Source organism: Ischnura elegans, chromosome 3, assembly GCF_921293095.1.
Source record: "Ischnura elegans chromosome 3, ioIscEleg1.1, whole genome shotgun sequence".
In the NCBI taxonomy this organism is placed as follows: domain Eukaryota; kingdom Metazoa; phylum Arthropoda; class Insecta; order Odonata; family Coenagrionidae; genus Ischnura; species Ischnura elegans.
This window is the reverse complement of record NC_060248.1, coordinates 116,427,646-116,444,489: the sequence shown is the minus strand read 5'-3', so window position 1 is coordinate 116,444,489 and position 16,844 is coordinate 116,427,646. Positions and strand designations below refer to the sequence as shown.

At 38.0% G+C, this 16,844-nt stretch overlaps 1 protein-coding gene across 1 annotated transcript; it reads left to right on the top strand.

Annotated features, from left to right (window-relative positions):
• The first annotated feature begins 641 nt into the window (after positions 1-641).
• Positions 642-16,253, top strand: LOC124156404 (beta-centractin). Its single transcript, XM_046530944.1, has 9 exons — positions 642-751; positions 1,030-1,094; positions 1,170-1,371; positions 1,453-1,577; positions 1,763-1,906; positions 4,081-4,246; positions 12,612-12,785; positions 12,949-13,011; positions 14,402-16,253. Exons 1-9 carry the CDS (start codon positions 704-706, stop codon positions 14,543-14,545), a joined length of 1,131 nt encoding a protein of 376 aa, XP_046386900.1. The 5' UTR covers positions 642-703; the 3' UTR covers positions 14,546-16,253.
• The last annotated feature ends 591 nt before the right edge of the window (positions 16,254-16,844 follow it).

Sequence of the window (16,844 nt, the reverse complement as noted above, 5' to 3'; positions counted from 1 at the left end):
CCCCCCCCCGGGTACGCCCCCTAAATTTGATCAAAATCTATAAATTGTTATTAATTTATTAGTTTTTCTATCATTAAATATCTAATATTGTTCAATTTAATCTTCTTATAAGGATACGAATTAAATTTTTGGCACCAAAATGTATTAAAAAATGGGTATTTTAAAACTTTTACGCGGGGGAACGCTCGGGGGGACAATCCAAACTCCCATGACCCAAGCCATAACGCCCCTCTCTCCCAAATTTGATGCTGAATCCGCCCCTGTGTAGAACAGTCTGAGTTAGGACAATATATGAGCAATTTACACAGCAAATTGGTAATCTGAAGTATTTATTCGATGGTGAAAGCTTCTCTTATTATAGCGAAATAAATAACGTTCATTTGTGCATAAGATTTTGGCCAGTGAAATTTATGAGTTTAAATAAAATTACATACGCGATGCTTACTATTTAATTACTCGATTACCTGCTAACACCATGCCAGATATAAGTTAACAGTTTATATGAAGCCTAAAATCGTTATTATATTTCAAATACACGTTTAATAACGTTGTAATTTCCGAGGTTTTGGTGAGTTACCCGATTGATGTAGTTTGAGTTTACCTCGCTCTTTTTGTCGATAGTTTCCAAATTGCGGACATGACGTCATCCTCTAAGTTTCCGGTTATCGTCTTCATATGTCCGCTGGTCCCTAACTGATTGAACATGGAACCGTATGATGTTATTGTAAATCAACCAGTTGTTATAGACAATGTAAGTTTATTAATTTCACGAAGTAACAGTTTGCATTTGAATTATTGTAAATGGTGGACAGGAAATCTGCTGTCAAGTCTGAAAATTCGGTATCATCGCCATGTTGTAGCATTGAAGGCATCTTTTGATTGAGAGACGAAGTCATCGACGCTTGTTTTTATTTTGTTTGATGAATTGGTTATATTTAACGTATTTTATTTATACTTATCCTCTCTTAGGTATGAGGGAATTTATTCGATTTATGGTTAATACTTCGATTTCGTTGCATTTTATTTTAGGGGTCTGGTGTAATTAAGGCTGGATTTGCTGGGGATCAAATTCCAAAATGCAGATTCCCAAATTAGTAAGGATCATAATCAAGTTTTCGGTGTTCTTTCAATAATGCCTGTCTTAAATAATGTTATTGAAACGTTTACAGCATTGGTCGACCAAAACATGTACGTGTTATGGCAGGAGCCTTAGAAGGGGACCTATTTGTAGGGCCAAAGGCAGAGGAGCACAGAGGCCTTCTTAGTATTAGGTATCCAATGGAGCATGGAATTGTAACGGACTGGAATGATATGGAACGGATATGGCAATATATTTACAGCAAAGATCAGCTGCAGACATTTTCAGAGGAGGTTAGTGGAAACAAGTTATGCATCCCATAAAGGCAGGTACCTATTTGAAGATTTGTGACTGATAGCATTGTTAATTTGCAGCATCCAGTTTTACTCACGGAAGCACCTCTTAATCCCCGGAGGAATAGAGAAAAAGCAGCTGAAATTTTTTTCGAAACTTTCAATGTTCCGGCGTTGTTTGTGTCGATGCAAGCCGTACTTAGTCTGTAAGTCCAATGTCTTAAGCAATCGCCCTATTTATAAGCATTGAAGCTGAGAATCTATTTAAATAATGATGAAAGGCTTGTATCGTATCGATGTTAGAGTTTATACGCTGAGTAATGTTCTTATTTTGTCGAAATGTTGGTTATATTGTGTTTTATTTTTCTTATCATGGTCACTTCATTTGCAGTTACGCTACTGGTAGAACTACCGGTGTTGTTCTGGACTCGGGTGATGGAGTAACCCATTCGGTACCTATTTATGAAGGTTTTGCTATGCCACACAGTATCATGAGAGTGGATATTGCGGGAAGGGATGTAACGAGATACCTTAGGTAATTTTACTTTTTTATTTTTCAACTATTTTTTCAGTCGCTATTGCTATATATTTTATACAATTTCCACCTGTTTTTATTTTACTAGTAATCTTTGAGTAATTCCAGATTTGTATCGTACATACTATAGATGTTTTTCTTATGGCTACATACTAATTCGTTGTTATCATTAAAATTCGTAGTTTTCTCCCATTTTTCTTATGTTCAAGTTGTATTACTTCATTGCTTACAACAATTCTTATCCTGTAGATACATGAAACTAGTACTTTAAGTATATTGCTATATCTTATGCAGGACTATGTAATCAGGTGATGATTGGTCTGAACTTGGGGAGTGCGACCAAAATGCTGAGCAAGGGCTCCAATTCATTGTAGTTGTGTGTGCAGCTAAAAATAGGGTAGTTTTCTTCACCAAAGGAAACGAAAGGCATTGATTGCGATCCGTTACCCACCATTAGTGTATTCATAATATAAAAATTATTTGGTTTTTAGAAATACCAGTTTAGATGAATGGCAAGGGTCAATTTTATCCACATTTGAAAAAGGCCAGATTGGCGCCCATGCGATGCCACTTCACGTGACGTCACAGGGACCTATTTTCTATACGAGTAGATAGGAGTTTTACATCATCTGAGATTACCAATGCATGCATGAGGCACAGAGCTCAGGGAAACATCTCTTAATAATCACCTATTAAAACTGGCTAGGTCGGAAAGTTTTCTTCATTTGATAAGGTATTAATAATCCTTATTTAAGCCAAGCACTACCAGCTAGCATGGTACTCCGCTACCTGCTAGCATCCTGCGTTGTATCAGTGCTCAGAGTCTCGCCTCAAGGTCGCCTCACTTGCGTCAGCGGGAACCAGAACGACATCATGCGGAGTTCTCCCATCATTCATACTTATCCGTCGCATTTTCCCGTGCTTGAAAATTTTCACTTTTCATTTAATCGCAAAAAATACATATCGTCATTTAAAAATCTAAAAGTGTGAAATACGTACTCCAGGAGTAATAATCCTTCGATTTAGGCAATAAAAAATAATTGGAAACCACCCTATTATTTGTGGGACTGGAAGTAGTAGTACAAAGACAAGAGATTACTGGAGGAGTATGAATCTCAGGGTTAAGGGGAGAAAATCCACTGCAGTTTTTGTTAGAAAAGTGGTGGTAATATCACGAATATTAAAATAGAAGATCCTTAAGTTGGCATCTAAATGTGTTGTCACCCAGCACACATTGAAATGGGTTTACAAAAGTCGCCGCTTGTGTCGCTGACGTACAAATTGATACGAGTTTCATGGGGAGATATGGAATAGTTAGGGGTATTCATAAAAATTTATACACATGTTGTTTGATCTATCAAATTCCTTACTTTTCCTTGCTATTCCTTGCAGTGACACATTGTACTGCAAAATATCGGATAAATGTATATCGCATTGCACTCATCAATGTGAGGCGGACATTTTTGAAAACCGATGAAATGCGACCAAAGTGGCATCATAAATCAGCTTTCTATGGGATGGAATTGGTCCCCCTCTTGGGTTATATACATTTAAAACTGTCTTTGGCAGGGTCAGGGAAGTTAGACTTGAACCTCAGAATTTAGTTTTCACTAAGTACTCCACTGTAAAGACAATTAATTCCCTTGTTGAGGTGTGACAGAAAATCTCAATCTTATCCCCTTCTGTTATTGATCACTAACTTTTTAAATAAAACATTGAGGCATTAGCCATCTTCCCATGGTGTGGGATGTGTAGCACTTTTCGTCGAGAAGAGGATAATGCCGATTCCAAATTTCTTTCCACCCTTCTCTGTGGTACAAATGAACCTAGGTTTTGGTGGCCTTCTCTGTTAACCTCATGCCTGTATCACTTCAAATAAATGTAATACTTTTTAATCTACATATTTGATTTGTAATCCTTAATGATCCATTTTAATGATCAGATTCTGCCACCCATTCCTTTTCTTTATGCTGTATTTTTCTTTTAAAAAATTGGCATGAGAACTGATCTTGAGAACAGGGACAATTAAAATGCCTATTAACACAACAGTAAAGGAAAATGGGTCATTGGAAAATGGATCTGAAACACCTCATATGATTTTTGGATGTTCCCTGATTAGCCTATTCCTTTTGCCTCATTATTTTTACTCTTATTCTTACCCTCAATCACTAAAGGATACTTCTGCGTAAGGAGGGATTCAACTTCCGGACCACAGCTGAGTTTGAAATTGTTCGCACAATCAAGGAGCGAGCTTGCTACTTGGCAAGTAATCCCCAGAAAGAGGAAACCTTGGAAACGGAAAAGGTTCCTTATAAACTTCCTGATGGCAGCACATTAGAGGTGGGTACTCTAATTTAACCCAAAGGTTAATTTAATAACTTGAGGTCAGGTCAATTAAGTATATAGAAGTAAACACGTTGTCTTACACCATGTCAAGTGGTATGGTTTGCATCTTTTCTTTAGTGTTTTAATAAGCTTTTAGTATATCAGTTATACATATCCAAGAAACTGTCATGTTTTGTACTTTCATTGACTTCCCATCAGATACTACCATATTTCTCCAAATACACCCATGTCTCGTATAGCGCAAGGGATGCGTTCCTTGGGGTCTTTGCGCTATACGAATTTGCGTTATACGAGAGCATTTTAACATAGGGAAGATAGGGATGCGTTCCTGGTAGCATAGGTCTTGGGTATTGAATTTCCTCTAAAACATCTATATTCCCATAAAAAGCCTTAGAAAACATTATTTCTATAAATATTTATAGTTGAAAACATCTTTAAAGATAGTATTCACGCATTCAAAGACTTTTATTCACGTTAAAAAAAATTCTTACGAGCTTTCGAAATTCCGTCCTGTCGTGCGGGTGGGCTAACACCTGCTATCTCAGGGGATCGTAATGCGTTGCCGGCAGTTGATGATTTTTCAAACTAGTCTAAAAACAACTATTGTGTCACCCAGGCCCTTTTGTCGCTCATCCAAATGACAGGAAAATGCTACTTTAAATGCCATTTCATAGCTAGCGGAGTTTAAGAATGATAAATCATTTTAATTTGAAGTCCTCCGAGTCATTAGCAGCTACGTGAAACAGTCTTTAAATGCCTTGAAACCTGACCCAGGTTTTCCTTCCCTGAAAATGAATGAACGAGAATGCATTCTTTTCCAAAAGAATATCGTCTCATCAACACTAAAAACTAGTTGAGGGGGAAAGGAGCCACTTTCAATAACAGCTTGGAGTTCATCAGAAAATGTTGTGGTGGCTGCGCTATCAACACTTGCAGATTCACCTGATATCGCCGCACTGAAAATACCTGCTTGCCGTTTAAATTCTGGAACCAACCGGAGCTTTCACTTAATGTTTCGGAGCGATTACCACTCTCGTCTTTTTGTACTGATTCACCATGAAATTTCCGTATGTGTAGACCGCTTAGTTGGTGCGGCTGAGGTCACTGATATTTTAGCTTCGTCTTTATTCAGAATAAGGCATCGTGAGTTTAAGCTTCCGCGCAATATCGCTTTGACGCTCTCCATTTTCAAAGCAATTGACCTCTCTCAAGTCCTCTTCTAGGTTAATGGTTTTTCTTGATAAATTCTTGATTTTTCTACACGCATTCCTATTTTTTGCCATATTCTCTTGGTTTTTACCCTGTATGGCTCTATCTAAATCACCTTCTTCTGCTGAACTGTATTCCTGAGACGCAGAAGGGCTACGACTGCGGGGAGGGAACGAAGCCATTGTGTTTATGACTCTATAGCGGGCCCTTTTATGTGTTGATGCTATTCATGCGCAACTCGGTCACCGCTCCATTTCTCCCCCGTGAATACCGATGACCTTGAAGGCTTTAGCGTAGACTCTCTACCTGGAAGGCAATCGCCCGGTAACCTACGACGGCAAAAATACGTCTCAAACCGTATTGCTGAAAAAAAAACTCTAGACCCAATGACGAGTAATACTTTTGGCAATTGCGCAGCAATGAATTTCGATTAATATATAAACAAAAAAGAAGATTTGAGGCAAGAAATAATATTAATATGCGTAAATTGATTGAAATTTTGTGTGTACTTAGCGCAAGTTCACGTTTTATCACGAGAGCGTTTAAGATTTTTGATTAGGCTACACTGCGTTGCAATGTTTCCCCGAGGAACGAATTTGCGCTATATCGAAATTGCGCTAATCGAAATTGCGCTATACGAGACATGGGTGTATAAGCCACACCCAACACTTTGGGTTGTCTAACAGGTAAAATAGGTAATACATGAATTTAACCGCATCCTTTTCAATGCATCCCATCTGAGTGTAAAAAGCTTCTAAGAGGCTGAATAAGGGTGTCTCCTTGTGTTGCTGTATTTGTGATTTGTTTAAAAAATATAATTCACAAATATATGGCAAAGTCTTTGTGCCTGTTACACACCTGACAAAAGAATCAAAGCTATTAATTGAATTTCATTATATTGTAAAATAACCAGCCTATTATGGCTTCAAATGCTGCAGATTGTGGGGTAAATTACATAAAATAGATGAATAATGCATTTAGATTTGGCAGATAATAATGATGAGAGTATCGAATGATGCAATTATCGTAATGATTATTTTTTGAACTTATTGTTGTGAGGTAACTGGTTGAAGAAATTGGCTTGGCTTCCTGTATGTGTGTAGCATTATTTTTCTCGGCAAGCATATTACAAAAGCTTATATTTTAATTCACAATGACATTGATTATATTTTATGCAAGTTTGAATTAAATTAAGGCCGGTTCTCAATTCATATTGAGAGAGTTAGTGTGAGCACACAAATTATAGTTAGTTGGTCCATCTCCACGTTATTATAGTCACTTCACTGCATAAAAAGTAATTTTATTACTACACACATTTTTTACTGGTTCCAAAACTCCTGTGTCATTTTCAAGAGGAAATACTACTGAAACCAGTTGAGGTTTTGCCTACGTCAGGTTATGGAATAGAAAAATCATCAGTATATTTATTTAATTACCGTATAAGCTTGTGTAAGAGGCGCACACGTGTAAGAGGCGCACCCCTATTTTGAGGATCGAAGCTATGAAGAAAAAAAATTTTGCGACATTGTTTTTATCCTATCGTGCGGTGTTGCAGACGTATGCCTGGAATTTCGACAGTTATCGAAATGTCCTCTTTCAGTACTATTTGAAAGAGGAAATTTTAATAACTGCGGCGGCATAAGAGGGAGTAGAAAGAGTTCCGATCCTCTCTTTGCCTACGCCATCGCTCTACGTTGCTTGTCCTACTCACGAACAATTTTGTTTAAAAGCTCTCGCAGGAGTATTGCAATAGAATCGCAGCCGTGGAAAATTTTAAGGCAAAACACGACAGGCAAATGGCATGAGCTTTCCCAAGAGATTGAACAACAATCGGGGCAATCTCAGCGCCGTAGGATAATAACCACGACGCAGATTTAAGGCCCCTTGCACACCCACCGATTTTGGACGGCCGGTAAAATATCGGCCGTCCACATTCCAATAGTGAACAATGGGAGAGCATTGGAGCTTGCACACGTACCGACCACACGCCGGCACTGGCAAAATGCCGGTTAGCTGCCGGCTATTGCCACTGTGGATCGCCGACGCCGGCTCAAAAACTTATCAACGTATAGTTTGACCGGGAAAAATCCGGCGTGTGTGCAAGCATCGCTTCGCCGGTAAAATATCGGCCAATATTTTACCGGCCGTCCAAAATCGGTGTGTGTGCAAGGGGCCTAACGGAACTACACTCGGCTCTCCATCAGCTAATGCCTCTGCCGTTTTTTTCCTTTCCGAGACTCCACAGGAAAATATCAAGTCACAGGGGAACAATGGAAACGTGTTTCATCCCTACTCCATTCCACCAACTGACCTTTTTCGGTCTACCAGGTTCAATTCCCCGAGTTTCTGGAGGTCAAATGCTACGTGAGTCACCTTCTGAGCTCGAAGATATCTCGATATTTTTCAGCAATTGTATGACACGCACGAGGTTCTAAAAAGAATTAGACCTAACGCGACGTATATCTTACAGCATTTAAGTTTTTTGAGCTCTAATTGATTGACACAAAGATTTATAGCTAAAATAAGGCTACTAATATTCAACATAGTCCAAACAGCACTATTTAGGAAGAAACAAGCGTAACATAAGCGCATTCAAACAAGACGAGACGGACTGGAAACTCAGGCAACGCAAACTGCGTATATCACATTGCTGCGCCTTCGCCCCTTCGCTTTAAAGGCAACGACGTCACATGCAAGATCGGACGTGTTCTTCCCTTGCTCCTTCGCTCGTAGCTTTAAATACGGAGGGGAGGGAGCCCTCTTCCCCTCGATCTCTCCTTCAGCGCTCTTCACTTATAAGCATTTCCGATTTATTCAATCCACCATTAAGTACAACAATGAGCACACTCGTTCGAATTTTTTCAACCGCAGGTTTTGACACCAATATTACTATATGCAGTATAAATGCCGCGGGATGCCCACTCGTGGCAATAAATTTAGCGCGCGCTCCGGAGCGAATCACCCCTCGCGATCTTTTCAATGTTTACCTCTGGGGTACCGACGTGACGGCGCGATGCTTGCAAGAAATTCAAACAGGAGCATTTTAAAAATACGTCACTAAGGGAGAAACTCGCTTGCCGCTGCCGCTCGAAACCTGCCTGCCGCTTGATTTTGACTCAGGGGTTCAGATGACTGACTCACGCTGAAAATCAAGGCCACTCAGTTCCCCTTGGACTTGCGACCGGGGAAGGGGAGGGGGGGGAGATTAGAAGTTTGTGTAAGAGGCGCACCCCCATTTTCGGCTGCAATATCTGGGAAAAAAGGTGCGCCTCTTACACGCGCTTATACGGTATAAGTAAATTCCACTCACTCAGATTGCAAGCAAATGAAGGTATAATTTTCCTATCCTGGAATACTCCTAAATATGGGAACTAGGTCTTTAGTGGAATGCGAAAATGTGTTAAATGATTTCCATGCATGATTTTGTAATATTTTACTTAGCATTTGAGTGGTCATGAACTATGAAGAACGTATGTATGTGCAATCCTGGTAAAAGAAAAATTAACCACTTGGACCTGGACTTGAGGTCACCCCACTGGAAAGATCTGTTAGCCTTTATTTTACAGTGCCACGCCCACACATATCATACACATGCCACACCTGGTCTATGTATAAAATATCTGATCTTCATCCTTCTAATTTTAGTGTTTTAGGTCTTCTTTTATTCTAGAAAATCTCATGGCTAGATCCTATCCATGATTGGAAGTCAGTTCTTGTCTAGTTTAAAAACATTGAGTTACCCCTCCACATCAAGAGGTAGGGATCAAAGCTTCACTGCTGGAAGTACAGTGGAAGCCCCTTATAACGACAGCTGTTGGGAACAGAGAAATCTGTCGCTATAGTGAGTTGTCGTTGTTACCGAATGCAATTACATCGTCACAAAAAAATCACTCATCAGGCGTCACCACGGCTGTTTCTGCCGAGAGGCGAAAATTGCAGCATGATAGCCGTTTTAAATCATTATTTTGAACATTTAATTCACTTATGATCATATTCACTTGCAATCTATGATCAAATCATATGTAATAATGCAGGATGCTATATGCCGAGGCATTAAGAAGTCGATTTTAAAAGTCCCAGCTTCAGACTCACTCGTACTGAACTGTGCATTATGAGCTGTTATTATCCTTATTTCTTGGATGCTCCAAATATACATGTCATAACTACCAGTTATGGCTATGCATCAGACTATTAAATGCTAAAACTTCGGAATCTGTTCAAAAATTCATACCTTCTATCTTTCCGAGTAGTAATGAAAATGATGGGTGGCTGCTGCAATTGGGTGACGAAAGGAGCGTGATAAAATTTTAGGGTTCCACATGAGCATTGCAATTCTATCTTTTTCAGGTTAACGGCGGAATGAAGGTGGAAGTAATCTTCTTATGCTTCAAGTCTGCCTGTATGAATGGTTTACTATCGTGTTTCAAAACAGCCGACTCAAATGCTATCGGAATCATGAAACCGAACAGCATTACGGCATCTAAAAGCATATTAGTCATATCAATTATCTTCGGTGGAAAGGGTGAAAAACTGTTTCAAATAAATAGAAGGACAAATGATAAATGAAGTCCACTCTTTGTCTGTCTAGCAATATTTATGTTTCGTAGAGATTCACGCAATCAGACGCAATATCAGCGGACGTAGAGACCTCTAGCGGCAGTAGCGCACACTTTTTGATAGGAATGCTGACTGGAACTGAAGAACGCTTGTAGTGTTAGGCGGCATTAACACAATTTTAACGTTTCTTAGTTCTATTAGTGGGTGGGCTGGGCAATTGTCAATGAATAATAGTACTTTTTTATTCCTTCCACCAATCCTGGCATCAAACGCTCGTAACCACTGCGTGAAGATAGCAGCCGTCATCCAAGCATTTTTATTTGCTTCGTAAGTGCAAGGGAGAGTTTTAACTCCCTTAAAACATCGGGGATGGGCGGATTTCCCCACCATGAACGGTTTTAACTTATCTGAACCATCCATATTGGCGCATAAAAGAACAGTTACGCGGTCTTTACTTTTCTTCCCTCTTTTGCAGGGGTCCGTTCGAGTGGCGAGAGTTTTGCCCGGGAGAAGGTTAAAATATATGCCCGTCTCATCCGCGTTGTAAATATCGCAGGGGCTGTAATTGTCCAAATAGTCTTTAAGGACCGGAGCCCAGCCTTCCACAGCATTAACGTCAACACTTCACGTCATGATTCACCGGATAGTTTGTGACGGGATATCCCCTTCCTATTTTTAAATCGTGCAAACCATCCATCCGAGCACTTAAAATTGTCTTCACCAAGCCTCTCACACAAATACTCAGCTTTAGCCTTCATCATTGGGCCGGTGATAGGAATCCCTGCGGCTCTTTGCTGGCAAAACCACGAGAAAAGAGCAGTTTCTAGCTGCGGATACTCTCCGGGCCGCAGGTGTTTTTTGAGTGCTTGGACGCCCTTCTTTAAGCACTGCCGAACGAATTTGTTCTTTTTTCTTTAAAATAGTGAACAATATCGATGTATTAATTCCAAATCGCCTCGCTATTTCACTCTTTGAACACTCTCCACTTTCACAATCTGCAATAATTCTCATTTCGGTTTTTAAATCCAAGGACTTGCGTTTACCAGCCATGGTGCTAGCAGACGGGCGGAATAATTTTTAACCTCACTGCGGAGGCGCGGGAGGGAGATGACAAAAGAGCAATGAAATGTGTACTCGAGAAATTTATTGAGGAAAGAAGAATAGGAGAATACGGAACATGTAGACGTCGACGTTGGCGGAAAAAATGCCGTTTTAAAAGCATTGAATTCCAGAGATGTGGCACGTGGTCAAAAAGTCAACCTGTCGTAATTGCGAATGGCGCAAGAGAGGAATCGAGCCATTATCGCTAATACGAATTTATTTTACATTTAAATCATAGGGTTTAAAATGGTTCCTTGGGTAGCTGTCGCTAATTCGAGCTTGTCGCTATATCCCGTACTCGTTATAAGGGGCTTCCACTGTAGTTAGAGATTTTTCAAGCCTAAAAATGTACCTGTGAAATTTTATTCGGACTCACTTTCCACATGCATCTTACATAATGTCCTTTTACTTCGATGCATAAGGAAAAGTGTGTGGAAAACAGGATGTGGTATAATTGGAAATTATAATAGACAAAGAATACTTCGACAAAGAACAACTATAGCAGGTTGCTGGAAGGCAGGATCATTGCACTTGATGGGCCATAAAGGAAAGGAGGGGAAACTGGCAAGGGTCACTAACTGAATGTGAAGATAGAACATGAGTTTATTTGGTGAGACAAAACAGTTGAGATTATAAATATACGAAGAGGCTGTGGGAGCAATGGCTGGGGCGAGGATGAGCACATTATCCAGAAATTCACGTGTAATTACATACATCCTCCAATTCGCGCGGTAAGGTGCAATTCGGAGTTCCAATAAAAATCCATTTACTAATATGTAAATTTAAAAAAATGCCAATCAATTGAATAAAATAAACAGGGATAAGTTGTGACATTGATTCCTTAAAGTACGTATAAGAAAGAAAATAATTAGCCCACACCGGCACTCAAACCTGGGCCGCATGCATCAAGGAACACTGGACGAGAACCTTTAACCACTTGACCAACGCGGATATTGAGACGTGGTGATTACTCAAGGGGAGTCATGGTGCAGGAAGTCTTTACATGTGAATATCTCTCAAACGCAGGCTAATGTGGAAGAAAACCGTGACACTTTTTCTACCCTACCTATATAGTTTCAGAAAATAACATCAATATTCAGATCCCGAACATCACTCTCACGATGTCTCCTTGTTAATGGGCATAACATCCATCACATGTGCCACAGAATGTACTTGTGAGGTCAACACCTCGTTCAGTAAAACTCATCTTGGAGTTTGATCTGAGAAGATGGCGTGAGTTTGTAGCTGACTAGCATGCCTGACTGGCAGTGGGGAGATCTTGAGTTCGAATCCATGCCAAGTCAAATATTTTTCATGCCGAACTTCATCCTTGGTGTATTTAACTTTGCACCTGTGTGTGTGACTGCTTACTAAGTCACTTGTATCCTGCATTGCTTTATTCACGAGTTCAGCCAGCTATCTAACTTTGAAGAAAATTTGGTTGTTCTGGCGTGATGCAACTCTTTGCAAATAAAATTGTCATTCATTTCAGATTGGTCCTGCACAGTTCCGTGCTCCAGAAGTACTTTTCCGTCCCGATTTAATTGGGGAGGAATATGAAGGCTTGCATGAAGTGTTGCTATTCTCCATTCAGAAGAGTGACATGGACCTCAGGAAATTATTGTTCCAAAACATTGTCCTCTCTGGTGGCTCTACTCTCTTCAGGGTTGGTTCCTTTTGTTTGCTCTTAATGCTCATTATGAATCTCATGATTACAATTATGGCCCTGTTTAGGGTCTGTTTTAGAGATGGACAGATGGCAAGGAAAGTATGTATCGATTATACAGCGTAATATATAATACAACCTTAATTTCCCATTACGTTCGCAGAGTTTTGGAGATAGGCTCCTGGCTGAAATCAGAAAGTTAGCTCCTAAGGACATCAAAATCAAGGTATGAATACAATAAGGATACAGTAATATTTTTAAGAGTGTTAATTTTCTAATTTGATGCTAGCATAAAGATAATAATTTATGATTAGATACTCCTAAAAATATTCAAATCAAGTTAGTATTTAGCATTATTCATAGCAAAGTGATGAGTGAACTTGATGGAAGGCATTATGAAAATCATTTTCAAAGTGGCTTTTAGATATTAACTTGCATATGTGGAGTAAAAAGAAAGTGTGATTATCTCCTGGAAAACAAACAATTAGGTACTCTTTCCTATTAAGAATGTGAAATAATCAATTTAATTAATTACTTTTGGAAAGTTGCAAAAAATTTGCGGAGATTTCTCAATCATTTTCCAAGTCAAGCACAGTAGAACCTGAATAAAAAGTTCCTCAGGTAAGAAGGTTTCCCCTCTCATAACTTTAATTTTGTAGTCCTCAATGAAAGGCTAATTGTGGGCTAATTTTTCCCGGATAACAAGGTCTCGCTTGATAAGTTTTCCTGATGAAGAAGTTGTAGCTGTCATAACCCGAACAACATATGTATTTCTTTTAAATTACATATACCTGCACAGGAAGTTCTGGAAGATTTTTGGGTGAATTTTGATTTTCATTACATCTAAAATCTTTTTATGCTATCGGCGCTGATATTTTTTTCTTTTTTTTGGACTGATAGAAATTACAGTAAATTCTAGAATTCTAAAAGTTTCTACAGAATATCTGTTTGACTGAAGGTTTTCTAGATTTTTTCCAACTTATTTTCAGTTACCCCTGCGAAAAGTATACCAAACAAGCTATTAAATAGCCTTTTGTAGGCACATTTTGGCTTCCATGGTCAACTAAAATAGAGAATATTATTTCTAGTATGCATATTAGTGAATGATAATTCAACTTAATTTGGACAGCAGCTTTCGTTAACCCTTTGAAGGTTACTTCATGGTCTCTTAAATTTTGAGGGGGTGTTGAAGTGAAATCACGAAAATCATAAATTTTGGTTGATAGGTAGTTGGTGAATTTACAGTGCTGTTTTACCAGATGTCTACTGGTTGGCTACTGCCTTTTGATTTGATGCAGAGACTATGTCTAGAAACAATGCAGATATTTGCCTAACTCTGAGCATTTTTTTTAAGGTTGGGTTTAAAATTTTAATGCTAAGCAATTTTCTCAATATGTACTGTATTGCCTAGATGGTTAAGTTCATGTTTATAGGAATGCTATGTGGGCAATGTATCAATATTTCCTATGAACCTATTCTAACATTAGGAGTATTCATTATGCTTCATTGATTGTAGGCTAATTTTATTGTTGAACTTAATTGTTTGAGTCTGGTAATATGAAGCAAAATGTCTGGTCTTACATTGATGGAGTTAACTTTCTGTGTACTTTAAATAGATATCAGCTCCTCAGGAACGTCTCTACTCAACGTGGATTGGAGGATCTATTTTGGCTTCCCTTGATACTTTCAAGAGGATGTGGGTATCTAAACGAGAATATGAGCAAGAAGGGCAGAGAGCCATCCATCGGAAGACATTTTGAAGGGCAGCTATTGATTTTCATATGCTAGTGGTTGTGTGTTTGCGTGAATGGTTGAGGACTGTGCGGCAGGTATTGATTGAGTCTGGGAGGAGGAGACAACTTGTTGGGGAGATAAGTTTTTTAAAATTTAGAAGTTTTTGTTCAGGTGCTATCAGAAAGAAAAAAAATATGTTGGCTCACTCTTTTCTCCTCATATTAAGTATAAGGTATTTTTCCTTCTCCAACTTGCTGCTTAGGATTAATTGAAGGGCAAGTTAATTGAGTAACGGAAAAAATGCTTTTTGGTAAAAACAAGCAATGATTTGGCTCTTTCCTCATATGTGGTCGTTGGTCTGCTGATATTTTTATTTATTATGCTTTCCATTAAAAAAAAGGCTGATGGACAGATACGTATCAATGTGAAAGCACTAATGCAGTGCTGAAAAAATGTTATGAATGTGGAATATAGTGTGTGCATTGTATTTGGTGATTGCTGCTTTCATATCCACTCACTATCCCGTTGATCAGTTTTTCACTTTCATATGGCTGTGCACCATTCAGCATAATTATTAATGTTTCTTTTTTATGACACTTATCATTTATACAGCCGAAAGCTTACTGTTTTGATTTAAGTTCTATGTTAGGATTGACTTAAAACTGTTTCTAAACTATTGACATTATACAGAGCTCTGGTGGCAGATAAGAAACTGTAAAATATATTGTGCACAGGATGGATGTAATAAATTATTTGAGAAAAAAGGTTAAAAATGGTAACTGAATACAGAATAACCAAGATGTAACAATATTGATAATATTTAATGCTCTCCATTAATATTTGTGCAATTATTATAATTTTATTTTTATGCTTGATGTAAGCATATGCACAAAAATTTCTTACCCAGTCAGGATTGTTTTGTGGATTTCATGTTTATTCAAATCCTGCATAAATTATTTATTATTGTGTTGAATTTACAAGTTTTAAAAATATATATCTGAAAATTACTCAAATTCAACATAGATCATTACTTGGTTAACTCAGATTATTTACCTAGGCCTAATCTATTGCATTTTAAAATTATTTTTTTTTTAAATTTGCACTCTTTTTTATATTTATAGAATGGAATTGTACTATGCTGATGTGGTTTTTATCTTTCGTTTACTACTCATTCTTACTTTCATGCTTTATGGAAGAAATTCAACAAGATGGGGGTAAATTTTTTTGAGTCTAACCTATCTGTAAGTAACTGCCATTTGTTCAATCATGCTATGAGGATGTAACTTTCAATGTTGGACCCTTTAAGTGAGCCATACTTGCTAAATTAGTTAAAAATTACAAGCATACTTAGATCAAACATCTCATTTGTGATCAAATGAAAGGCACCAATGGAAGATTTAAAGAAAGTGTGATAAGCATTAAAGTTGCAGGTGCTGTAGCATGCATTCTGCTTCATTCCTATTGTGTTAAATACTTTATACCAAAATATTTACTGATAAAATGGCACTGCTGTGCATAAATTATGTCTTGAAGATGTAGTCCAGGTTCTTCGTTGAATCTTAATTGCATTTCATGTGGACTTTATTTAATTCTTAGTTCGTATCCTAGGGAGAAGTTAATTGATAAAAAAATTAATTTTTACATCAAAATATTTATAATCTCTCATCTTCATTATGTGACGTCTTTTATGTATTTTTTGTGCCTTAATTTCATAAAAGATTCATTAATTCTGAATTTTGTTGTTTGTATACAGACTTATTTCCCTTTGATTTTACTTATGAGAGCATTTTAACTTCTTTAATTTTAATTTTTTTTTAAATCTCCTATAGAATAGTTGCATACCTATTTAAGGAACTTAGTGGATGGCAAATATTTTAGCCTGACATGCAAGATAACTTTTTTATAAGGAGACTACAGTTAATTAAGAAGCCTACAATCGGGAACTTGCATGGGTCTGCGATTGCTATAAAAACTATTATGATCAGTGAAATTGATACATTAGCTCGCAAAAATACCGAAAGTTTCTCCATTCATCATCAAAAGAAATGAAAAAATTAACTTCAAAATCGAGAAAAATTTCTCTGAGCTCTGCCGAAGCAAAGCGTGACGTCATAGGTGCCTAAACTGCCATTGTGAGTAGAGGAATACACTGAGCACATGCTTTAAACATTGTTTTGAGGGAGGATTTAGCCACTCGTCATCAGTTGTGTATTTGCTGTTAATCTTGGTAAGTTTCCCAATAGGGAAGTACACTAGTGTTTCAAATGCGCCAAACACATTTTTTAAATTAGAATTCAGAATAACATAATGTCGTAAAACCACAGT